Raw genomic sequence first — 26,973 nt, 5'->3', positions numbered from 1 at the left:
TTAAGTTACAAAAACTCTGCCCAAGTCTCCTGGTTGATGCACTCAATGGATGTTATCATCTCTGAGTAAATTATGAAACACGTAACTCATCACTCTATTGCTAGTTTGCTTCTCTCTTCCCCCTCTCTGTCTGTCTCTGAGCTACATTGTTTCATTCCTTAGCTACTTAGCTTCTGATTATTATTTTTAATCTCTCTAGCTCTTCTTCCTCAGACTCCCAGCTCAATGATTTATAGCACTAAATGAGTTCCAATTCCTTTTTTCCTGGATATATCAAACTCTTTCAGCCTCTCGCCAGTTTTAACTACCATCCACACGATGATTCCTAAGACTTCATCTCCATACTCCCAATCCTTGCTTCTTCTGATATCAGTTTCCAAAGACATCACTAAAACAGCATTGTCATATATAATCTCTTCATTAAAATACATCATTCAGTATTTTCTGTTGTTGTTTTTTTGAGACAAGCTTCTTTGTGTAGTGTTAGAGCCTCTCTTGGATCTCTCTCTGTAGAACAGGCTGGCCTTGAACTCACAGAGATCTGCCTCCTGAGTGCTGTGATCAAAGGTGTGCTCCACCACCACCAGGGTTGATGACTTGGTGTTTGTAGATTATTTCAAACACTGTGTACTAACTGCTTCTGTGTAAGCCACCTGTGATGGGAGTGTCCTTGCATGATGAGACCATCACCAGGGGAGGAAACAGAAGCATATATATATATATATATATATATATATATATATATATATATATATATCAGATATACTACAGTGCCAGGCAAGGGTGAGACAGTCTAGGAGTACAGAGACAGTGTGCAATTCTAAATGTGAATTCAGATGTGACTTCTGGAAAGAAAGCCAGAGAAGGTGGAAAACACTGAGGTTTATTTTGAAGAACAGGGTGGCTGGGAGTGCAGCTATGGATTTGAGATTTGCTTCGCATGCAAATACCTTAGGGCTTCAAAAGCAGAATGATGTTTCTCCTTTTTGCTTGTCTTAAAATTCTGCATATCAAACCCGAATCATCAGTGTTAAAACTGCAATAGTTAATAAATCTGTCATTGTACAAAATTGGTTTTGAGAGTAATGAAATTAGAAGCCAGGGGAACAAGTAACTTTCTGATGAATTCTATGAGAGACAGAGATAGATCTATATGAATAAAAGTATCGATGGGAGAAATAGCAAAAAGATAAAACTCAAGAACAGGGGAATATAATGAAAAAGGGGAAGGATACAGAAAACAATAGCTCAGCTTTTAATGTTTGATGTATGAAATTACTGCATAGATAAGAGACATTGAGGTGTTACAAAGGGGCTGGGCTCCACTTAGTATATATTGATTTTTTAAAGGTACTGATAGGATGTTTAAGGGTAAATAGTCACTGAGCAGTTAACATGCAGGCCAGGCCTTCACTCTCTCCTACTGGACAAACCCCAGGTGCCAAAGTCAAATGGAAGTACACAGACAGGGACTGCAAAGATGCAGAGCAAGAGAAAAGGCCATGCATAAAAACAGCTAATACAACATAAATATGCCCTGTTTCTCAGTTCACACAGAGCAAAAGGAGAGAAGCAGGAAGGAAGACTTGGACTAGGACTGAAAATGAGACTCCCAGGTGCAAGGACAGAATCTATGCTTCACCAAGAAAGAACAGAACCTGGATAGTGAAAATCACAGTGCACTGTTGGGGGTGTGAAGCTTGGCAAACCGAGATATGAAGGCAGCGGCAATGGCGGGGCTCAGAGCTGCCCACCAGCCTCCTCTACCCTTATATGGCACTACAGAGACGAGAGGCTGAAGAGCAGTGTGTGAGCCACTGCGACTCTCAGGGATAGCAGCAACAGGTGTGGACTGTAAGAAACTACCGGGGCAGCTTAGAGCCTGGAAAGGAATCTGGGTTGGAGACAGACTGGATTTATGATGCATTAAAGATCAAGCAGTATTCCTTGACCCTATCTGTATTTATGATTCACAAAGAGACATCTTCACTGGCAAAGGCTATGTTCTGTCTCCTAATTTTGTAAGTAAATGACTTCCTGCAGATGTCTACAGTTGAGCAGTGTCTACCTTTTACAAACTCATGATTAAAGATGGTGTTTATTTTATCTAATAGTCATTACAAATGTCTTATTTCATACATTCTTGTATGTGCTGAGAACATTTCAAACTTTTTTTAGACTTTATCGAAACAATATATAGTCCCTGCACTTGGGAAACTGAGGCAGGAGGATCATGGCTGAGTTTAAGAACACCACGTATTGCCTAGTGAGACCATGTCTCACTAAAGACCAAAATAAAGTTACTGACGAGTTGGCGTCCATCAGATACAAAGTGCTACAGGGATGTGGGACAGAGAAAGACAAGGAAAGGAGACTTTGCTTCAAGGATTTTTATTCAATCTGAAGAAGAATGAACTAAATTTTAAGAGCAAGTTCTGCCATGAGCCACAAGAACACCAAGACACTATGGTCATCTAGTCTAATTTTCTGGAAATTTTATGGAAGAGGAGATAGTTGAACTACACCTTAAAAGGCAAAATGGACTAAAGAGGAAACCCTGAAATTTATGTAGTACTAAGATCTGCTTGGTTTAAGGCCCTGGCATGTCTGGCTCCATTCTCTGCAGAAAAAATGTTTTATGTGATCCTTCTCACTGTTATATTGTGAACTTGCTAAAGTGTTTTCAGAAATAGTGGTGGGCACACACTCTACATTTATTTACTAATCAAAGTACATGGATCATTCACAGATAGTGCCACCGTGAGATGCAGAAAACTATTAGAGCATGGAGCACACAGGCTGTCACTGCTAACCCAGTAGGATTTGCCATCCTGCTCGTAATCTTTCCTTGGTCCCCACACAGCTTAGGAACAGGGCATCCTCTCACTCTTCATGACTATTTCCTGTACAGTGATGGGACCTGGGGGAGCCCACACCCACCCACCTGTCAGATCAATTAACCACCCTTGGTTTTATTATTTTATTCTAATTATAAAAAACTGCTACATTAAATTTTCATCTCTATTTCCAAAACCCCTCTTGTTCATTGTGAAATTACCTGCTAGTTCTAGTGCAGTACAGATTTATTATCCCAGCACACAGAGGGCTGAGATCTCGGGACCAGTCTGCACTACACAATGAATGTAACTGAAGACTGAAGGAAAAAATAAAAAGGAGAGAAGAGGGATGACACTTCACTGAGTGTGCTGTATTTTTCTGTGTGCTTGGTCTTCTGCTTCAGTTCATCCTATAACCCCTTTGAAGTCAGTTCTCTTACGTCTACACATAATGGGTCTCAGTATGTTTGGCCACAGGTCCCCAGGTTGGTGGGAAGTCAAGCTTTACAACTTTTCCTGCTAGAAATGGGCTGGGATCTCATCATGACATCTGAATGATGACATTTTGCCTAAAGGATTTATTCTTAGTTGATTCATTCAGGGATTTCCTAAAAAATAGTTTTCAAACTTCTACCTCTCCTCCCAAAAGCAGTTCAGTCCTTTCAATTTTATTTTAATCTCATGTTACATGCCCGTGTGTTCCCTAGAGTGTCCTTTTGTTACAAACCAGTGCATTCCCTACAGTGTTGCTCTGTTACACACCAGTGTGTTCCCTATAGTGTCCCTTTGTTACACACTAGGCTGTTCCCTACCATGTCACGTTAGTTTTCTCTTCCATGTTGCTGAGATGTTGGAGAGATGAGTTGCTGGATGAATTTTTTAATAAGACACTAAGTGTCCATATCATGATCACCATAGTTCTGAGAAATCAGAGTAGCATGAAAATTGTCTTACTTTTCAGAATTTTCATTTACTCCTTATAAGAAACACATATTAACTTATACACTCATAGTCAGACAAAGCTCCTAACATCAGTAATCATACAATGTAAACAAACAAACAAAAATTTAAAAAGTAAAAATAACAGACTAAGTTTTTACCTAACGTTTGCTTTCATTCTCATCAACTAAATTTTTTCCTAGATGCTACACTCATAAGGGAGACACATCACAAGGACCTTGTGGCTGTGTCCTTTATGAAGAAAGAGACTAAAAGCTGTAATTAGAATGTACAATAATGACTGAATGTATTCTCTCTTTGGTGTGTTTTGAATTTATCAGTCTTACCTAATTAGTCTCGTCTACTGACAGCGCAAAGAAAAGGGATGACATCTCATTTGTGTTTACAAAGCAATGCAAATTATCTTAATAAAATCTCCCCCCTTTTTATTATCTTGAAAGCTTCTGGGTACACTGGTTTCCATCAGATCTTTTACTCCTCTCTATTTACTTCTTTGGAGAATACATGTTCTCTTCTCCCATAATTAGTCCCTTGCATGTGTTTTATGTATTGCTTATGAAAATATAAAAGAGACATATTGGAAATTGAACTACATAGGTATAGAAAGTTGTTATTTTTAAAAACTCTGTATTTTGGGGGGCTAAAAAACAAAGAGATTACACAAAAAGACCTGCAGTCATCTTTTTATGAACAGCACAAGCCTGCTCAATGAGGTAATTTTATCATTGAAGGCTGCTTTCCAGAGGCCTGAAATTCTAACAATGGATAATGATCAACTAGACAAAAAAAGGGGTAGAGGCTTTTTTTTATGAGCTTTGCAGTGGAGACCTACATGGGCTTCAGAACAGTTGTACAAAGTGATGTATACTAACAGATTTCTTAGTAGCCCACGGGTCCTCAGAGCCCTTCTCTGATGTCATTTGGCCCTTGGAGGTTGACCTGCGTGGACTTCAGCCTCGTGCTCCACTGGAGTCCACTTTGAGTGGGGTGCGGTCAGGTGGATTTTTGACATGACTGCTTCCTGTGTCAGCCACCTGGACCTGAGGATATTTAATGATCCTACTGCTATTAGTTCCTGCTGCCCCACAGCTACACCTTCTCAAATCATCTAATTGTGGGTAATAAAAGCGCCATGTTCCTTTTGAGCCATCTGCTTGCTGCTGAGGCTCTATCTCATGCAGGTAGGCATATTGTTCTCATTTTGCTGATGAAGCATCAAGAGGTTATGCAACTTGGTGATTGTTCTTCCTGATTTCTGTTGAGTCGGAATTCAAACTACCTGATAAAAACACGGGTTCTGTCTACCAACCCCACGGCTGTGAAATCCAAAGCCAGTAAGTAAATGCCAGAAGAAAATTACAGTTTCCATAGAATCTGTCACAAAGGACAACCTTGCAACATGCTCATGGATCCAACACAAAACATACAGGGTTCTGCGTACCTATAATAGATTGCAGCAGTTCTGATGCCATCACTTTGACATCTTAGAAAATAACCCACATCACTTTTTCACTATGTATTCAGAAACTCCACAAACTATAAGACCAATAACGCAGTTCCTTCTGTGCCAAAGTCAGGGAAGAGGTGTAGCCAGACAGGGAAAGTGGAGCTGCAGAGGCAAAGACGGAATGAAAAGCCAGACTGGCTTACTGCATGAGTTGATTTGGAATGAAAAAGATGCTTTTCTACTTGTGTGCCGACACACACACACAGACCAACATGCAGTACCTTGCCAGCCCATATTCTATGAAATCATATTTCTAAAATATTTTCATCATTGCCTTCTCTGTCCTCCATTCTAAAATCTTTCATCATTAAAGTATATAAACAGCTACAAATATTATTTTCCTTTCGTTCTTCCAAATTAACAGCATGTAACTATCACTTTCCTAAATAAGCTTATTGAAATGCAACAATCATTAGACTCATGAGAAGTTCAATTACTTGTTTGTTATATTTGGCAGCTAAAGTAAGCAAATAATATTGCAGTCACTGCTTTATTTATATAAAAAAATAAACAATGCACAAATTTGATCATTTAGACTTACACAAAAAAGAATCGTGTACAGACATGATCCGTGTTTGGGACAACCCATATTTCTCCATGTTTGTGCAGGTCAGGTGACGTGATCACTGTAAGACAGTTGGAGACAAGATTAAAGAGCTATTTAATTCTAAGAGAATAGAAATCCATTTTAAGCAATTACCTTCCTTCTCTCTGAAATCTAAAAGCAAAATAGCTGTCCATATGAACATATAAAGAATGCCTAACCATATCAGTTGTCAATAAATATAAACAAAGCCAAGAAAAAGTCACTACACAACTAAAATCAATTGACTATTATCAGAAACACATAGGACCTGATGTCACACAGACAGCAACTTATTGTAACATGTAAAATTCGAGTGTTGAAAACTTGAGGCAGACATTAGTGGCTGCTGACAGTCTTGATACAAAGAAAAGATGACCTGTACACTTTGGAGCAGGAACGAGGAAAAGAATATGATCTCACAAACAGCTTCTGTCTGTACTGAGCTCAGAAGGAAACTCCTTTGCCAGAGGAAAGGAAAGGGCTATCGTGTTATCTCTGCAGAGCTTGGCTTATTCAGAGTTTTCCTTATCGCACGTAGCCCAGTCCCAACTTAAGAGGAAGCAGTGCAGTAACCAGCAAGAATTGCACTGTCTGAAAGTTGAATTGCACTCAGGAAATCTGCCAGGAATAATATGACGCCGTCTGAACCCATGTCAATTCTGCACTTTGGTTTTAACCTCTGCAATCTCAGTTGTGTTCATTTTCCAGTGTCCCTTGAGATAGTCTTAAGGAACAATACTTCACTACTCCACCATGAGCACTCTGTAAAAACACTTAAGTTCGGGAATGAAAGCTAGGGGGTAAGACTCAGGCACTCACCTTCGCATAAGGCTATGCATTTCAAGTTACGACTCTGCAGGAACTGGGATTGCTGTCCTTTCTTCTGAGACTAAATCATAAAACAATTTAAAAATTACAGTAAAAATGAGATAGTCTAGTAAGCATCAACAAGTGCTCATTGTTAAAAAGTAAGAGTAACTAAGATGGCTTCAGGGGCTATCTACCAATACCCATGCATTCTTTTAATATCAGCTATTTTTGTTGCATCCTTTAGTTTATGCACATATTCATTATCAAATTATTTATAAGCTGATGAACTGAAGCAACGTTAAAATAGAGCTCACTGTCATCAGACCATACAACTAGCATGCAAAGGTAGGCTTACCAACGAGGCTGGCAAGTTTATATCAAGGCAAACAGAATGAAATTTGCAGGATCTTTTCAACCACTCCAGCTTATGCAAACAGCAAAATCAACGCACATTTACAGCCGCATTTACTAAGCCACAGAGGTTTCAAAAGCACCTCGTGTAGAAGGCAGTTTACTATTCAGATATTAGATAAGCTAAGTTCATTGCTCATCTGATGGGTTTCAGTTTGCCTAGGGTGTCACTATTTTCTCTATAAGAGCTTTACTCATCTCCATCTAGAATGTTCTTTCTGTCAGAGTCACATGGCTCATAACCTCTCCATCTCTAAGACTACACTGAAAGGTTACCTTCTCAGAGTATTTTCTCCTGACCACACCACTTAGCAATTATTCCAATATAAATGTTCACACTATAATACTGAACATCTCTCTCTGAGTTATTTTTCTTGTCACTTAGTAATCAGTTAACCTAAGCATATCGGTAGTTTGTTTACGTAGACCCCCCCCAGCAGATTATGGTGTTTAAAAGGACAGGAATAGTAATCTGTTTTTATTCCCTGGAATCTAGGACTCTGGAAGTACAATGGGAGACGTGTGTGTGTGTGTGTGTGTGTGTGTGTGTGTGTGTAAAGTGTCTGATTGTGGGTCTCTGCATCTGTTTCAATCTGCTATAGGAAGAAGCTTATCTGATGATGACTGACTGAATAAGACACTGATGTACGAGTATGCAGGTGCGTGCATATTCATGAATGTACATTAATTATTACCTACAAGCAATGTAGTTTTGCATTTAGAGTGTATTTAATTCTTTATGAGAAATAACCACTTAAAGAACATGTTTTGGCTTAATAATCCTAAGAATTTATCAAAATCCTGCAGTCTAATGAGGCTGCAATTCACTAATCATACACAGTCTTGAGAGTGGCCACAGCACCTGCGATGCATTGCTGCTTTTACTATTTGAAGCTGGCTCGTCCTTGGTTGATACCTTCTGCTTCTTGTTCATCCCTGAAAGAAACATCAGCACAACAGAAACTCAGAGACACGGTTGACTGAAGCAAATGAAAGTACAATCCATCATGTCAAAAGTTGTACTTCTGATCACACCAAGCCGGAGACGATTATAAGAGGCTCACAGGGGAACACCTACTTGTGCCTCAGTTCCTGGAGTGAATGGTCTGCAGGTCTGACACACACAGGAGAGTTGGGAGTCAGAATCTCTGCTTGTTCTTGCCATTGAAAATGGGGATAGAAATTTCTTTGGAATACACCATAATTAGAAAATTCTTAAAAGTTGATTTAAAATGTTTAGTTAATTTGAATTAACTTTCATCCTCATTGTCTGCTGAATACAAGGACAAGATGAAGTGGGGGAATGAAGACAGCAACAATGAGATATTTCACCACGGTGTTGGAAAGTACTAATATATACTCACTTCTGTGTAGAAATGCAATGGTTCTAAGTCAAGGAACTTTGTGTTCTTCTATCTATGCTAACTCATAAATCTTAGCTCTTGTTCTAGTAAAGTCATGATGTGATGTCCTTTTGTAAAAGATTTTAGGAAAACTGAGCCAATATATATTTCACTGTAGAATACACAGAACTAAATCAATGAGAGTGTCCAATGTACCATCATACCAGGAACTAAAAACTTCTTCAGTTTCAATAAATATCTTGGTGGCAGGAGCAAAGATGTACAACAATTTGCAAAGTATATTTGTCTAACCCTTTCCAAGCCAGGCATTCCTCAAAAGTTGCACAAGTAGATAGCAGACCTGGCAGAGCACAGAGGTAACGGAAGATTACTGCATACAGGGCTGCCCCCTGTCTGGACTCTATGTTCTCAGACCTCAAAACCACCCACAACTTCATCTGTCTCTGGAGATTTTTACACCCCTGGCCCCTACATCAATCCAAGCTATGAACAGAGTCCCTGGCCTCTATCACCAAGCTACATCCCAAGTCCTCGATTCCTACTTTTAAAAATATATCAAGAGTCCTTCAGAATCTTATAAAAGCTATGGACTCTCCACAATAAATGCACACAGAGAGACAGAATTTCACATCCATTAAAGGTCTGTACCTAACCTTTCCCCCAACTTTTCATAAACCCATCTAAGGAGTCTGTACTAGCATAAGAGGTAGAAGTCACGGTGTTTGATTTTTGTTGTCATTTCATTATATATGCTGATGATGTATTATTTTTCTAAAAAATATTTAGCTTTTTTTCTGTACCATTTTAAGTATGATTTTAATAATTTTACATAATTTATCTCAATGCTATATTTCCCTCTAACATTTATCCTTAATGTTATGTGGATATCTTACTATAACAGTACTTCTTAACATGATCTGTTACAATGTAGCCTGTCATTCCTTCATCAACAGATAGTACCAACAGAGATAGTGGAAGGCCTTGCCTGACTATGTGTACATGAGACTTGAGAAACAAGATCAGAAATGCTAACATTGATGTGTGAGCTGCCTGGTGTTATTAGCACTCTGGGACAGTTTGGGTTCAATGCTCCTGGGTCCACCAAACTGGATCAGTCACATCTAGGAGCTTAGGTATCAGTTCCAACTCATACTCACCTGGGATTAAGCTATGCTAGACCAACGGACAACACATCCACCAACTGTGTGCTACAAAGTGGATGTTTTGAGACAAAAAACATCATATGACAAACTAATGCATTAGACTCCTGACCCAAAGCTTCTATGGACATAATGAAGGGGTTGTTTTCCCTTATATTTAAGCCAATTTGTGATACAATAGTAGTCATGTGGTAATATCTGTACCTATTTTGCCTACTTAATATCTTTTAGTATACATTTCTATCTCCCTTTTCTGCTATTTTATAATCCTCTAAAATTGTACATTTTCTTTCCATCAACATTTTTTTAGTTTTTTATTACTGAAATTTCTATGTAAAATCTATTTTTAAGTATTCCAATTTTATTTCATCCCTAAAAGGTGACTTTCTGTGGTTGAATTTGCACAAATCCTGGTAATAAATAATGAATAGATAAATGAGCCAGGTTAATGAACTCCTACTTAATAGACTTGCCTAAGTATCATTTCTTGCAATGTAGAGCTACTAAGATTGACAACTGGAAACCATGTGTACAACATCCCTTGGAACTATACAGTGTGATCATGTCACACACACACACACACACACACACACACATGCACATACACACACACAACTGCCATAGAACTAGCTAAAAGTGGACAAGAGAGAAACTGTCATTTGCTTTTTTAAAAATCTAAAAATTCTGTGTAATTTCAATCTGTTTACAAAGCATTTAATACTCTATATTAAAATTTTTTAAATGCAAAGAAGTACTAACCATAAATTCTCCTACCCAAGGAATTGTTCAATGCCAATAAGGGGAGATTATTCTTTCCATGTTTTATATTTCATAGGTTCCCTACAGCATATGAATGCAGTTTGCCTTCAATATCCCCTATCTCATTAAAATACTAGCAAGCAATTTCCTTTAGACATGACTAGTGTTAAGTGAATTTAATGCAAATATATCTAATCTATTCCAGTCATGAAAGTGGTAATGTTGAAATGAGAAGTGAAACACATAATTACCTGAGTAACCAAACGATATGCTTGACATTGGACTAAGATAGATCCCGCTCCCATACATCGCACCATGGAGCTATTTCCGATGTAAGAGAGAGAAAGATGTCAGTCAATGGTCTGAATTAATATCATACAGAAGAGGGTAATTGTTTTCATGTTGGACCATTAAGTCTTATAAGAATGATAGTACACTTATGTTGGGTTCAATGTGAAAACATTACTACTATCATGTTTACAGTAAGTTGATAAAGAAAACAATGAGAGGAAAAAGAGTCAACCAATGTTCTCCATTCTGCCAGTAATAGAGCCCCTTATTACAAAGGACTACAGTCAGTCCTTTTAACGAATCTAAAAATCTAAAAACAAGAAGAGCTGAAGAGCATGGAAAGGCACTTTTATGAACATTCACAAGCCACAATATGAATAAAGTGTCACTCCAATTTTATGTACTTCATCTACTAGTCTAATCTCCCACTATATTTTTCAAGTTAAAAGGAGCTTCATTATTTGAAACATTTCCAGTGACCCAAGAAACTAGTTCTTGTCTCTCATTTCTATGCTCTAGGGCCCTCACACACTAGCAGTAGTAACTTGGTACCAAGTCACTGGGTTTACACTTTCAGACATGCATAGTTAATTCTGTCACCCTGTTGTTGCTGTACAGTGATAACTGGCTCAGGAGACTGGGCTGACTTTCTTTCCACCTGTTTTTATGCTGTCTAAGGAACAACTTGGAGGGATGGGTTTGAAGAGGAATTAGCAAAATGAAGAGTGCAGCAGAGTTCAGGACTCCAACCACAAATACACTGATAATATCAAGCACTGTGCCCAAGGCTGAACAGCAGGCACCACGCACATCTCCTTTGCTCACACCTTCTTCTCTGTAAGGGCTCACACTGAACACAGTACCGAAGAAATACACTTTGGAATAATGGATTGAATGCCTGGACAGTTTTTACTTTCTGCACAGCCATAGTTTAGTTCTGACTTTCAAAGTGTCTTTCATTCTTTCACTTTTTCTCCTAGAGAACCCTTCATTGTTAAGCATAGAGCAATTTTGCTTCAGTTATTTTGTGCAAATGTACTTATCTTTCTTATATATTCCATATAGTATTTTAAATAAATGCTTTAAAGTTCACATCGCCCCTCTAAGAATAACTGGACTCAAATTTTTTTTAAAAACATGCAAAAATGTTACCTGCAGACGTGTGTTAGAAGCAACAACAAGACCATTCCTCAGAATAGAGTGCCAGTTTTCAATATGAGAGCCACTAGAACACAGAAGCAGGGAGGGAAATCTCAAGGTCAACAAGTCAATGATCTTTATACTTGGTCTCAACTTTAAGCAGGCATGATACATTTCAAAGTTCTTAGTTTCCAAGTCAAATACTCCTACAGCTGATTGGTTGGGTTTAATGTCGACTTCTTGGACAGGGTTTTCTTCCCCCACACTCTGGGAGACTAGAAGCCCACTCTTCCCCTCCCAGCCACACTCACTGAAATGCGAACGTGCTCCCGAAGAGCTTTTTAGCAGCTCTGAAGTTGGACTCTTTGGCTGGTGGACTGCTGAGGAGGAGGAACTGGTGTGGCGTATGCATGAACTTCAGTTGCTGTCACCCAAAATGATAACAAATAACATGTCAAGTTCTTAACAGCTTAGGAATTCTCCAAATTATCCAATTTTCAAACAGAGGAATTTTACACTAATAAGCTTTTCAGACCAGTTCAAGAACTATGTGTTTTTTGGAACCCTGCTTAAGTTATACCCATAGGAAACAACTCTCTTTAGGCTAATGTGAAAGCAAGAGGCAACAGAGAAACCAAAGAGATTTATATTCAGATTCCCCTATGCTGTCATGCTCACACTTCATGTTTTCTTGATTACATTTCTTTTTGAGGCTTCTATTGTAGAATTCCATAGGTACATATTAGACACTCCACTGAGAAAATATTCTGGAATTTGCTAAGCAGGAAATTTAATTCACGATTTTAAAATGAAAACCATCCTTCTGCTTTATTTGTATGCTTTTGCTCTTTAACAATGGAAAGAGATCAGAGGAACTGCAAGACAAGACTCCCTCATCATTTCCCTTTCACCTTGGATATTTACACAGGAATATAACATGCAGCAATCTCCCATGTGGAGATTTGAAAACAGGGAAATAAGAGTTTTAAACGCTGCTCTTAGGTGGTGATGAGTACTGCAATCAGGACCCATTATCTTTTTTTTAAACATTGTTTAAACACTACTTAGGCTGATAAGCAAAGTGTCTGAAGCTCCCTTTCAAATATGGGAAGGCAGAACTGTGACATCAAGTATTCCTCCAATCTCTCCCTCGACACCACTTTAGGAACTCTTCTAGGAAGACTTCATTCTCTCATGTTGAATTTTTTATTTATTTAAAAGGGTAAGGTGCAGAATGAATATGGGTTTGAGTCTCGGAAGGGTTTGCAGTTAGTGCACAAACTGAAACTGAAGAATTAAGCTGGGTCATATCCATCTGGGACAGGCTGCCTGAGAGCCACAGTGGTCAGTTCTCTGAACTAACACGTTCTTCCATTTCTGGGTGAATATATGAAGATGGAACTTACCCTGTTAACTGGCAGTTTCACAATATGTGACCTATTACTTGAGATGACCCTGAAAGTGAAATGATCCAGTCAGTCACAACTACGTGGCAAATACATTGACTGTTTAATATGCAAGTCGGTAAGTGATTGAAATGTCGCTTTACCTGCTGTGCCACAAAACTTTCTGCTTTTCAGTCTATTACATAAGTTTGGTTTACTTCTAATGCAATTTACGGAGCTTACATAACAAAAAGATACTTTCATCTGGGAAACTCACTGGGAAGTAGTTCCATAAAACTTGTGAATATGTAATTTTAGTAATCACAACCACAAATATTAGCAAAATGAACGTATTTAGAAACTCAATACTTTCAAATAATGACAGTTAATAAATAAAAAGTGGGTCCATGCACCTGATGGTTTTGATTCCTATGTTTTCTAAACAAAAAATGTATTTCCACAAAGATTCTGTTTGTTGAAATACGTGAGATTTTTGAGTTGACAGTGGATTATACACAAAAGTCAACATATGTAGATACTGAAGTTGACCATTTTTAACTCAGATACTAGAAAAATAAATGTTTTATACTCTATGATGTATAAAGTAGAAGAGAAGACTATAAAATGTTTGATTAAATTCTTTTCCCTGAACTGGAGAAAAAGATAAAAATTTAGTAAAAATTTGGAATTGGGCTGACTTCAAGGGGAAAAAGAATAGGATTATACATCTGAAATTAGTAGATTAAGGGGGAAAAAACAACCTTCTACTCAAGAATATAATTCCTAGCCTGGGTGGAGACCTAGTACTCCATCTGGACACGGTCATTCACTTGACTGAGACACCACTCTTAGGAAGGTCAGCTGAAGACATGCCACAGAAATAGGAATAAGCAGTGATTTAAGGAGATACTGTACTTTTCCTACCTAGAATCCCCAGCCCCAATGCAGTAGCTTTACTGGGTCTCATAGCTAAGATAATATCATTGTATTCTTTCACTTCTCTTATTCAAAAATGTGTAACTTCTTTTATCTCTTTTCTAGGCATGATTTCCTTAACATCTGGGCTTTCTCCACATCTGAGCCACCTTCATTCTTTCTCTAAAGGCCCGTGCCCCATATATGACTCCTTTTCGACCATGTATCTGGCATCAATGCCAACTTATACGGCATGGCCTTTTTGCTCTTTATCCTCCATACCCCCCGCCAAAGGTAGCTGCTAGGTTTTATAGCTTGCCCATGCTGTTTGTTTGTTGGAAGTTTTTGTTTGACTCCCTTCTTAAATTGTTTTATTAATGAGTCTAAGAACCCTAGATAGGAACCAGATTTCCCATGTATCATCTGTTAGCCAACCTGGCAAAATTCCAGTTATTTTTTCATTATAATTTTGAGTATGATGAGAAAATGTGAGATGTTAAGAAAGGATGTTATTTTTCTTAGTTGTCAAGATTTTAATGCCAGATCCTAACAGATACAAACAGGGTCAATTATTTTCCTAAAGATTGCCTCTGTCTTATTAGGCTATTTTGACTCAGCAAAGGTAATCAGACACCCAAGAAAACTGGACTCTTTTCCCTGTAATGACATTCATAAAAACTTCCACTGCTTGTCACCCCCAATGTTTATCTAGACCAATCTCTCATAATCTCTGTATTTGTACTACTCTAAGATAACGATGGTAAGTCTATTTAAGCTATTTCAAAGAGCCATGTACACAAAACCCTTATCGATTCTTATTGTCTCCACTTTGCAAATGAAAGTGAACAAATTATTTGAGGCAGGCATCAAAGCAAAGTGTGTTCTCAGGTCACCTTTCCTCTCTGTTGTACAGTCCTCCTTGAATCCAGGCTGGCCTGAGTGCTGTGTCCCTCACCAGGCTCATACTTACACAGTGGTCAAGCAAAGGGTCAACCAAAGTTTACTAGCCTTGTTAAGGATGCAAACTATACAAAACATATATCAAGATTTCACTGAAAAGATTTACATTTTATCACCAAGTCCTCAATGAACTTGGAAATTAAATGAGCCAAAATGCTTTCAACACATAATCTAATTAAGCATATGCTTTAAGGCTGTAGACTAACCACTGTCAAGTGTATTGTGTACCCCTCTTGTGCACATGGCAGCACCTTCCTCCTCTTGTGATATACAAGTTTTAATTAAAATAAGAGTCATTAAGGACTCTTGGATGGAAAAAAATCCCCAAGTTTCACAGGCTTGTAGAACTGTACCTTTCAGGGCTTATGAAATAACTACCCCCCACTACGTGCACCTTTAAAAACAGAGAAAAGGCTACTGCTTTTTATCTAGAGGAAAACTACAATTCTATACCATTGCAGAAGTGGATGAGCAAGGGGGTCCTGTTTATCCATCTGCTTCTTGATTTCCAGATAGGGTGCCTGCAAGATAAAATTACAGTCCTTCATTTTTCTTTAAAATCCACTTTTCCCTCAAAAAAAGAAAATCATATATGTCTAGTCTATCTAAAATAAAAACCATATAGATTTGGCATGGGGAGAGCAAATTCCCTTCTTCACACAAGGGGTAGGTAGGTAGGGAATGTCCTTCAGGCAGCATGTAAAAGGACTTGCCTGCTGTATTTAAGAGACATGACCAACAGGAAAGCCCAAGAGACCACTAAAGCAAAGGAGGCTATTACTGTTGTACTTGGTTACTTCTCAGAAGTGGAAGGTTATTGCTGAAGACAACATGCACATTGGACAAAGGACTCAGAGGACCTTAGCTGGACCTGACCTGAAAGCCTCCTCTCTGAGGAGTGGCTTTCATAGTGCCATAGGGTGCTATTAAACTGCCAAAGGAGAAGAGCAATGAATAGTCCTACACAGCTGGGAGGCTTATGAACCACGACAATAACCAACAAGATAACATATCCCTAACAATGCAATGACTTAGTAACAACCAATAGCCATCTAACTGGACTTGAGGCCTCCTCAAAAAGAGGGAATTCATGCCTGGTATTGCAAACCAAGTCAACTACACATGGCCTGGTGAGGTCATGGATCTTAGAGTAGAAAGTACTACTGCCATTCCTAAACCAGTATATTTTATAATTGCATCTTGAATACTTAGACCTTTATGTAAGTGCAGCTTTCACAACAGATGGAAATCATTACAGAAAGCCTCAATGAATCAAATCAAGAGACTAACTGCATGGGGTGCCCAGTCCCAGATGATGAATCTACTACACAGTCCCTACATCTGAGGTTCAGGGAACATCCTAGGAAAGGGCTCAGAATGGTTGTTAGAAACAGAAAACCAGGAAGCCTGCTAAGAGATTATGCCTTTAAATATGACAAGGAAGCTGTATTCCACTAAATCTTTACAATATGGCTGCCTGAACATATGACCTGAAAAAAGGCAATAACAGTTTACATGCTAATGTGGAAGTCGGAAACTTCATGGGACCTCATCCCTCGACGAAGAACTATAGGCAATTAACAACTACTGAGAGGAAGAATTAGCCTTTCTGGGGAATGAATCCCCCAAGTGGTTACATAATACCAAGTGGTCAATCCTACAAACATATAAGCAACACTAAGCAGACTCAGCAGGTTGCATTCATATGTTTATTCGTGTGTGTGTGTGTGTGTGTGTGTGTGTGTGTGTGTGTGTGCGGGCGCGCACGCGCGTGCGCATGTGTGTGTAAAACAATAGTAATTGAGGAAAAAGAGGTTATGACTTGAAAGGAGTAGGATTGGGGTGGGACATGAAGAAAGTCCGGAAGAAAAGGGAAGGGGGTACATGATGTAATATGTTTAAATTAAAAATAAAAGAAGATAAAAAGCAAAGACTTGGCCAAATTTAGCCTGGATTCCACCTTCACTAATTACTAGCAATGACTTCCTATCCCCCTACACATACTCCCCCCAACTGTGTGTGTGTGTGTGTGTGTGTGTGTGTGTGTCTTAAGAAGCCACAAAGCTACCACACAGCATACATTGTACCACCAATTTTGCCAACTTTGCCATAGTGCTTTCAGTTACTTTCCACTTAGTTCCTTCTATTATCTTCCATTTTTACATCTCCCCTTGTCTCATCCTTCTGTTCACACATTGTCTCTTCCACATAACTCCTCAGCTTCCTTTATAAGTCTCACTCCTCTTAGGGTTGAAGGAAAATACTTGGGAGGTAAGCTCAGCTTACACTGCAGCCCCTTGTCTACTGTGCTGCTCAAAAGAGAAGGTGTCCCACCCCTTAACAAAGCCCCAGCAGTGTTTCTCTTTGTTGTTGAACACTTTTAATTTTAAAGGAAAACTTATAGCCACAATGCATTTCTATATGAAAACTAAATGCAATTTATGTAGAATTTCTCCAAGAGAAATTAAATAGAATTTACTGTCAAATTAAATATTTTATTACAGACCAAGAACAACTTCTTTAGAACAGTTCAGAGCTAGCTGGGACTTTAAAACATGGGCTAATGTAATATTGTGGAAGAGCTTAAAGAATTTCATAAAACCTGACAGCATGCCTATGCAGCCACTCTGCAGGGGAAAATGCAGAGTGACTTTTCCTAACTGCAAACTGAGACATTGAGGCTCCAAGTAACTAAGCAACTTGCCCAAGGTCATGGGCCACATCATGATGAGGCAGTTATGCAACTCTGGCCTCTAACTTCCTAGACTGATTCAACTTCTCTATTGCTTTCTGTTAAAATAGCTTACATTACCCAGAATGAAGAAACAGGTTTTGGCAGTGAGCAGATTCTAGAGTCAGAGTCTGCAGCCATGTTTAAATCTAAGAATAATATATGGGTCTAGACTCTAGACTCTAGAGTATAGTACAAATACCATGACTAAAAATATTTATCTTCACATAAGATGTGGCATTATTTTTTCTTCCTTATTCCTCTAGAAAATGCACTTTATTCTTTTCTGTCATCATATAAATAACTGCTGTTTGAAAAATAATCCAGAGAATACTACAAATTATGAGCCTAGAACAGTAACTACAAGAAATGGGAGACTTAAAGCAAATAGTATCACTTGTGAAGTATGGACACCCATATGTGTCACTGTCTAACATAAACTGTGGAAGGAAGGAGGGAAGGAACGAAGGAACACAGGAAAAAGGAAGGGACAAATGAACAAACTAATGAATGAATACTGGTCATCCTGAATAAATAATGACCAAAGGAATCAATAACAAAAATTAGAAGTTTGAAATGTACGTTTGAGAATGTCTTCAATAGAGGACCGGAAACAACAGTGGGGTGAGGAGGGATAGAACAGAAATTCAGTGAACCTGACCAGGAGAAGACTTATCCTCCCTCCAAAGAGAGAATTAATGACTCCAAGTTATTATACTCATCATACACTCAAAGGTATCTGGCACAAGGCAGTCCTAAAATGGACATATACAAGCTGTGCACAACATGTACAGTTAATTTTGGATTATTAATTCCTATTTATAATGAAGATTTTAAACCTCTTTCCAATATTTTGATAGTCAAAATGTTTCAGTACTTCAACAGTGTTTTCTCAAGTGCTAGAGTACAGCACAAGGATGTGTTAAGTTTGCATAATAAACCTAGATCTCCGTTTAGCATACCATTCCATCAGAGCCTCCCTGAGAACAAGAAGCAAGAGCTCATACTCCTAGCATGGCTGTCCATTCCAAAGTGGTTATAGGTTCTGTGTTAACTATAATATTTGCTGAAAATTTTATCATTTTTTCAGTATTTTTAATTTTTTATTTTTATGTAACTTAGTGTTTGATCTGCATATATGTTTGTATGAGGAAGTGAGACCCACTGGAGCTTGAGTTACAAACACTAATGAGTTACCATGTTGGTGCTGAGAATTGAACCCAGGTCCTCTGGAAGAGAAGCCAATGCCCTTAACTACTGAGCCATCTGTACAGTCCTGAAATTTTGTATCTTAAAGAATAATTCTAGGGACTGAAGGAATCACATGAACACATATAGGAAGGAGGGAGGGAGAGAAGGAGGGAGGGAGAAGGGAGAGGAAGGGAGGCAGGGAGGAAGGGAGGAAGGGAGAGAGGAAAGGAGGGAGGGAGGAAGAGAGTGAGGGAGGGAGGGAGGGGGAGGGAGGGAGGGAGGGAGGGAGGGAGGGAGGGAGGGAGGGAGGGAGGGAGGGAGGGAGGGAGGGAGGAAGGATATTTCTAGAGCTACTGTGGTGGCAAAAGTCAGTAATCCCATCACTTAAGAGATAGCCAAAGGAAGATCAGAAATTTCAGGTATCCTCAGGTACACTGCAAGTTCAAGGTTAGCTTGAAGTACTTGAGATGTTATCTCAAAAGCAACACACACACACACACACACACACACACACACACACACACACAACGACAAAGAATATCTATAGCCAGATGTGGCGGTACACATTCAGCACCAGTCTCTATTGCTCCAAATCTGTCTACTTTAACATTCAAAATAATATCTGAAATTATTAGCATCAGCTAATACCAAAGATGGTACTTATTAGAGTTAAATCCTGTTTTAAAAGATCCTGTTGAGTAACTTCAAATACTAAGGGCTTTTACTCAAGTTTAAGAACAAAATATTAAGATTATAATCATGCATTTATTCTTTAAAATTCAGTTTTAGCATGCCAAGACACTGACAGAACTGAATTTATCCATCCTAGCACATTTTTTCCTTTATATTATGTCTTGTATAGGAGAAAATGTACATTCTGTAACAGTGTTATTCTGAAGACATTTAAAGTATGATTTTATTCACGTAGACTGAATGGTAGAAGAGTATGAGAGACCACATTTTTACCTGTGTCATTTCTCTGATGGAAGTTATGCTGTCGAGAGCTTTCATTACTCGATCATAGTTCTTTTTCTATATGACAAAGAAAAACGGCATTATTCACTTACAAGTCTTTGCAAGTTTCACTAGAGAAGCATATTATTTCTGTACATGCATTTTCCATCAAAGCAGTGTGGAAGCAACCATGGTACATAAAGACTGTAATAAGATAGCTCAAGGACAGAGGATTGATATCTAGAATCACAGGGGAGAAAAACTAAAGCACCATTCCTTACATAAGGGCACAAAATCATGTTCTCCTCTCTGGGATAAAAATCTCAAAATACAGAAAGATTTGGGCTCTTGATTCTGACTTTCACCACACCAGAGCAAAAAGCAATAAAGTAAGCTTAGAGTCCTTCTGGAAGAAGATATACTTCATGTCTCCCAAGTGCTTTAATCTTAGATTGGAACACTGTTACCCAAAGAGTGAGGTGACAGTGTATGCTCAAATGATTCATTTCTATGCAGAATGTAAACAAGGAAGGAAAGCTCTTCTGAGGTGTATTATAGAGTCCTTTCTCTAAAATGGTTTAGAGATGAACAATAATATAAACTAAGCAATTCTGGCTCTCAATTGATTTGAAATTCTGTTATTTTAGAAAGATTCTGCCAGAAGTGCTCATGGAATGATTTTCTTAGGAAATGTGAGTCTTTTAACAATATGGATTTACCTGTTGTTAACTTCTAAAGAGGTGGTTGGGGAGCAACAGGGGAAGGAGGTCAACATGACAAAGAAGAAAGGGAAAACCTTGACTATGGTTCATTGTATTCCAATGAGATTACAGAATCCTGAAACACAGGCTATGACCTTAAAATTATCATGGGTACACCTGACAAGACAGACATTCAAAGGGAAGAGAGCCATCATACTAAAGTCTCCATCGTGGTTCGCAGGAGCTTTTTGGCATGGTGGGCTGGGGTTGACCACTTACCCTGGGGTTGAAGGCCAACATCTGAGGGTCATTGGGATCTACTACAGAAGGATATGGCTCGAAAATGACGACTTTTCTAGGAGATTCCAATGCAGATCTACACATGGACACGAGTAGATCTACCACCTTGGAAAACACATAAGATGAGTCACTGCTGGTTTCAAGCAGATGTTTTGCTACTGTCTGGTCCTGCTCATGGCAGCACAATGTAATCAGGAAGTCCCAGGTCTTTCACCTTCCTCTCAAATCTGAGGTTCATGACTTTATACCAAACTTGGCCAGAAGGGACCACTGATTTAAAATAACAGATACGTGTTGCCTCTGATTGCTCATGAGTATGTCTCTGTCATGAGCACACAGTGTGTGATGAACAAGACATGTCTGTGCTCGAGTGCTGTGTGTAGTCTAAAGGACAAAATATACAAATAGCAATCAAAGGAATACATGCTTTCACTGCAGTTTCTGGTGTTCTTAAATGGAATGATAACAAGGCAGGTGTTAGATAATAGTGTGTATGGAGGAACGGAAGCTATTGTAGAGACCTGAATATGATGTGAGGGAGAGATCTGGTACTGTAGGGGAGAACATTTCCCCAGGTTAGAAAAGCCATGATGAGTTTGCCATATTCTAGGAAAAGCAAATTGCTGGAAGCTACCTTGCCTCTTGGTCCTCTCCTCTGTCAAAAGCTATTAATGATCATTGTTAAATACAGAGGCTTTATTGCTACATATTCAATGATTCCTCTGCTGATTTACAAGGAGACTAGTACAGTCTATGCTAAGTATTGTCTATGCTAAGCAGCCTCATTTCCCCAGTTCCCAGAACCTGCTGTTTCTGGAAAGGGAATGAAGAAAAATGCTACTGACTGGACGGCAGGACCTCATCTGAATGGATGTGACTCAGTGTGGATATGAATAGGGAAAGCTACATCCACAGAGATTTTCAACAAGCATTTTAAGAGTGCACAGTAAATGGAACACGATGGTACATGATTATAATCTCAGCCCTGGAGACACCACGCAGTAGTAGGTTTACAAGTTCAACTCAAGGACAGTTTGAGCCACATACAAGTATCCTGTTTCAATAAAGATGACCCAATGTAACCCTGCTTTCAACAACAAACAAACAACAAAAATCCAGGCCTGGTGGAGCATACCCTCAATACCAACATTTGGGAAGCAGAGACAAGTGGATCTCTGTGAGATGGAGGCTAGCCTGATCTACATAGCAACTTCCAGGACGTCCAGGGCTACAGGGTGAAATCCTCCAGAAAGATAAATAAGTTAAATAAAATAAACAGGCCTCTGCTTTGTAGAAGTATAACTGTACCAAAAAAGCAAAAATAGACAAAACTACAAAAAAACACAGGCAGGGCTTTTTGCACTATTTACAATGCAAGAAACTTATTTTTAAAAGAAAATTGTTTAATGTCTCCCCTAGACTACTGCAAAATGACAAAGCACAGACTTAAAAGAAAAAAATCCAATTCCAGATTTCTTTTAGCAAGAAGTTATCAGAATTCTCCCCTGAAGAACAGCATAGTGGCAACAGCAGTAGACTGGAACAATGTTTTCAAATAAAAACAACACCCAGTTAGCATGGATACCTGAGCTCCAGTAGCTATCTCGTCTGCAGCTTCATTCATCACCCCCAGGGTTTGAAAAGCAAATACACACAGCTCTCTCTCACATACTGTGGGCTATAAGAGAACAGGAGTCAATTGCAGTACATCTTACTACCTTTCAATTCATATGTGGGACATTACTCTATATAATCAATGGAAAGAGAGAAAATCATGTCATGTCTACTTAATAATAAACAAATTCTTACAGTGAGGTAACAACAGTCTTCTTTGTAGACTCACCAACTACAATGATAAATGATCTGTTTCAGCAAGTTGTAGACATTTCCATTCAGGACAACTCAGCAATCAATGAAAAGAATATTAAGCAACAAAATATATCTCTTTACACAATATACAATGCATATTAGACATATTCATTTTAAGAAGTATATGCCTAGTTGGGCAGATAATAAATCTATACACAACACTACATTAAAAAAAAGATGTAACGGGAGAATCTCACTTTTTCTTAGGAAATTTATTTCAAAAAAACAAGCAGGACTCTACTTGCTTGCTACCTAGCTCTTGAAAGATTGGTTTTTTGCACAGACTTTTGTCTTCAACAACCTCCTGAGGTCAACAGTGCTGAAATATACACTCTGCAATTACGTTGGAGGAGCTCTCATCTTTCAAATCTAATATAGTGTCATCCCCGTGATTTATCTTATCTCCCCAGTTACATTGCATTAGGTAGCTGATGAAGCCTAACACGATACAATCCACTGTGCCTCTGCACACCAGACATAAGGCATTTGTTAGTGCCACTGCTCCTGGGCTATCTGCTTCTAGAGGATGACTTGGTCTGTTGCTTAGCTAGTGGGAAAGAATGGCTCCATTCTGAACATCCTTTATGTTCAGAAGTAGCCCATATGTGTGGTTTTGTGGCTAGAAAGCCTGACGCATCACAATTTCTGGCAAAATCCCTGAAGGGGATGATCTAAGAAAAAGAATTTGCTGCATTTCTTTTGTTGATCCTAACAATGCAAGTCTGATTCTGTTTTGGGAATGGAGAATATATATATGCTCCTCATCACTGACAATCCTAGGGATTCATGAGCAGTTCTGCCTTTGTCTAGCAGGAATTTTGGTAATTTCACCCAGTGAAATGGTTTCCATATGCTTTCTCCCGCATTCACACCCCTGACCCTGTACCTATAAACGTCTGAATCCCATACATTTGCCAACTGCCCAGTCGTCACCAAACAATAAATGTGCATTCTAATGAACAAAATTATGACCCAACTGATTAATGGACATGTTTCCCTTCTTTTTGAATGTTTGTCTAAAAGTAATCCCTCTCCATACTCAACTGTGTAAAACTCATTTCTGGAAACCTAGTACTTCACCAGCCAGAAGAAGGGAATCAGGCAAGCTAGGAAATGTGTTTTCTGAAAACAAAAACCAAAACAACTTTCCATCATTCTGAAAATTTACAAGTGAAAGTATAGTTACATTCCTACAAGAACATATATCTCATTTTGTAATGTAGCAACTAGACAGGAAGTGTTGTTATTAATCTATTACCATAACAACACCACACTGAGTAGGTGTTAGTGAAGTGTGAAAACACTTCAAAATGGAAGATACAAAAACATTCAACTTTTGGGTAAATATTTCTACATTTTCATATCTGTTTTGTACAGTAATATCCTCTTATTCACCTATACTATATTTGTACATTTGAATTGTCAATACAAGATGGTACTAAAAGAAAATTCTCAAATTACATAAAGTAATAAAATTAGGCATCTCTGTCACAAGTGGTCAGAAAGCAGAGAATAAGGAAGTATGGAGTGTCTGTCCCTAAGTGGAACTTCTGTGTTGCAATCGCTCCCAGATAGCCCAGCAGAGATTCTAGAAGAAGACAGAAAGATTTTTCTTCTTTTTTTCATTTTATTAAAAATAAACGTTTTTCTCACATAATGAATCCTAACTACAGTTTCCCCTCCCTCTACTCCTCCCAGTTTCTCACTGCTTCCTTTCTCATGAAGATACACCCCTTTCTGTCTCTGAATAGAAAACAAGCAGGCACTTAAGGAATAATTAAAATATAATAAAGTGAAACAAGACAAAAACTAATACATTGGAGCGGACAAAGACAAACGGACAGAAGAAAAAGAGCCCGAGAGAAGGCACAAGAATCAGAGACCTCCTTGTTTACACATTCAGGAATCCCATAAAAATACTAAATTGGAACCTGGTGCAGACTTGTGCAGACCCTGGACATTCTGCTGCCTCAGTCTCTGAGGTCACGGGAGCTTTGTTCATGCTTATTTGGTGGACCTAGTTTTCTTGGTGTCCTCCATCCCCTCTGCCTCTTGTACTCCTAAGGACAGAGGTTTTTAAGAGCCAGAGGTTGAGGAGAATTGCTAAGAAAGTGTTTTCTGGACATGACAGAGCTTTTACACTCATGAACTAATGGCAACTGCAGATGCCCATACAAGACCTGCTGAACAAGATAAAACCAGTTAATTCCAGCATAGACTGAGGATAGTGCCATGAAGTCCCAATCCTAGCTGAGGGGCTTTGACAGTTGAAGACAGCCAGGGTAGTTAGAGTCATCATTCTTCAGGGAGGTGGCCTCCAGTAGGGTTATGGAAAGATGACATGAAAGGGCTGTGGGGATATCATTGGGAGCAGTTGGATGGGAAGTATGGGATTGATATAATCAAAGTACATTATGTACATTCATGAAATTCTAAATGAATGAATGAAGAAATCAGGCTTCTCTGTTCACAGAAAGGGCATCATACTCAAGGAAGAGAAACAGAATCACTCCTCATTGGCACCACAAAAGGAGTTACGTGGCAGACTAGCCTTTTCCTACTCGGAAGTTATTCCTGTGTACTCTTCATGAAAGCTGCCATGATTGACAGTTACACAGAAAACACAGTTTCAATTCCAAACTGTACATAGCCACTTAACATCTATTAACATGTATTGTGATAATGAGTTTACTTCACTCGCTTTCATTGAAATCATGCAACATAGTCTGTCACTATTAATTCTTTTCTTCTTTTATCTTAATATGTGCCCTTAAGATTTAATAATTGTGTCCCAACAATTTAGACTATAAGACCATAGCAAGGCCCTCTATTGGCAACACATACAAATTTACTACATAATGTCCATTATTTACCAACATAAAGGCATGAAAACCTTTTCCATGTGTCCTTAAAATATGATATATTGTAGACCTTTTCAGCTAAGATGAATAAATTTAAATTTTTTGAATCAAAGCAATTTAACTTTGAGCAATAAAAACATATTTCAAGCACTGTTTCTAAGTCTCAAAGAATATTTTAGAACCTAACTGTATTTTAAGAAATTTGTGTTTTCAATGAATTTAAATTACCCTTTACTGAGAACAGAAATGCTACAACTCCAGAGGACTTTGGTATGCATTTATGTAAAGAGGAAAGCATGGTGTTGGGAATGGTTTTCAAACACTTTGGCTATGATCTTTTTGTTCAGACTAAATATTTCATGAAAGTTCAACATACAAAACACACAACTGGATCTTGTTGACCCTGGAACATATATGCAGCTGTTTTCAGATCCATAAAATGGAAATAAAAATAACACACAACTCCATGAGGTGATAAAAAAGTTAGACAAGATTTATAAACATTTCCTTTAGGAATAAAGAGTTATTTAAGTGCCAAAAAAGTAAATTAAATTATCCCCAGCTGATCCCATCATAGTTTTATATCAATGCATAAAAGTACTGAATAAAAAAACACTAAAGTATTTAATAAAAACTATGGTATGTCATATAGCTTTTTATATATTTAGTTATCAAAATGTTAAATTATTGCTGAAGTATTTCCAATTAAAAAGAGGAAAAAATCAGTCTAAATGTAAATTCTTGACTTAAAAATAGTGTTAACACAGTTCACAGGCAAGGCTTTGAATGATTTGTAGTTGAGACAGATGTTCGGGTGGGGAAATTTTTACTCTCCATTAACAGAAAGAGAAATGACACAGGCATCAGGGCAGCGGTGTGCTTGCAGGCCAGGCTGTGGTTGCTGAATGAATGCTTGGTCCCCTGCACAGTGTTCAGAAGTGCGCGGGGGGGGGGGATGATTTGGAAAGCTTTCAGGAGGTGATTGGATGAAGGAAGTGCAACCAAATCAAAGGATTAATTCACTGAGTGGTTAATAATTGATCAAGCTGGTGAGAAGTGCTGAAAAGTGGAGGTGCTATCCGACTGGGAGGAGAAGGTCTCTGGGGCCTTGCATTTGAAAACTCCTTCGCATCTCTCTCCTGCAGCCTCTCTTTGCTTCCTCCTCTGTCACACACCGCTGCTGTCCTATGATGTTTGCCCTCATCACAGGCCTGATGCAGTAAAGGCAGCTGACATGAAGTGGAAAATGGGAACTGTGTCTCTTAACCAGGGACACAGAAT

The 26,973-nt window shown here is 38.5% G+C and overlaps 1 protein-coding gene across 4 annotated transcripts in view; it reads right to left on the bottom strand.

Moving 5' to 3' along the window:
- Positions 1 to 26,973, bottom strand: part of Parp8 (poly(ADP-ribose) polymerase family member 8) — a 171,725-nt gene that overhangs the window by 2,582 nt on the left and 142,170 nt on the right. For all 4 annotated transcript variants that reach the window (XM_021234514.2, XM_021234515.2, XM_005082778.4 and 1 more), the window contains exons 16-26: positions 22,548 to 22,640; positions 20,942 to 21,067; positions 19,974 to 20,039; positions 15,539 to 15,606; positions 13,232 to 13,280; positions 12,137 to 12,249; positions 11,838 to 11,910; positions 10,646 to 10,715; positions 7,974 to 8,047; positions 6,710 to 6,779; positions 5,846 to 5,930 (exon numbers count right to left, since the gene is read on the bottom strand). In XM_021234514.2, the coding sequence (XP_021090173.1) occupies positions 5,846 to 5,930; positions 6,710 to 6,779; positions 7,974 to 8,047; positions 10,646 to 10,715; positions 11,838 to 11,910; positions 12,137 to 12,249; positions 13,232 to 13,280; positions 15,539 to 15,606; positions 19,974 to 20,039; positions 20,942 to 21,067; positions 22,548 to 22,640 (887 nt within the window). The remainder of the gene's footprint in view (positions 1 to 5,845; positions 5,931 to 6,709; positions 6,780 to 7,973; positions 8,048 to 10,645; positions 10,716 to 11,837; positions 11,911 to 12,136; positions 12,250 to 13,231; positions 13,281 to 15,538; positions 15,607 to 19,973; positions 20,040 to 20,941; positions 21,068 to 22,547; positions 22,641 to 26,973) is intronic.

This window comes from Mesocricetus auratus, unplaced genomic scaffold (assembly GCF_017639785.1).
Source record: "Mesocricetus auratus isolate SY011 unplaced genomic scaffold, BCM_Maur_2.0 Super-Scaffold_100020, whole genome shotgun sequence".
NCBI classification, from domain to species: domain Eukaryota; kingdom Metazoa; phylum Chordata; class Mammalia; order Rodentia; family Cricetidae; genus Mesocricetus; species Mesocricetus auratus.
Note: the sequence above shows the minus strand (reverse complement) of the source record. Positions and strands in the feature narration are given on the sequence as shown.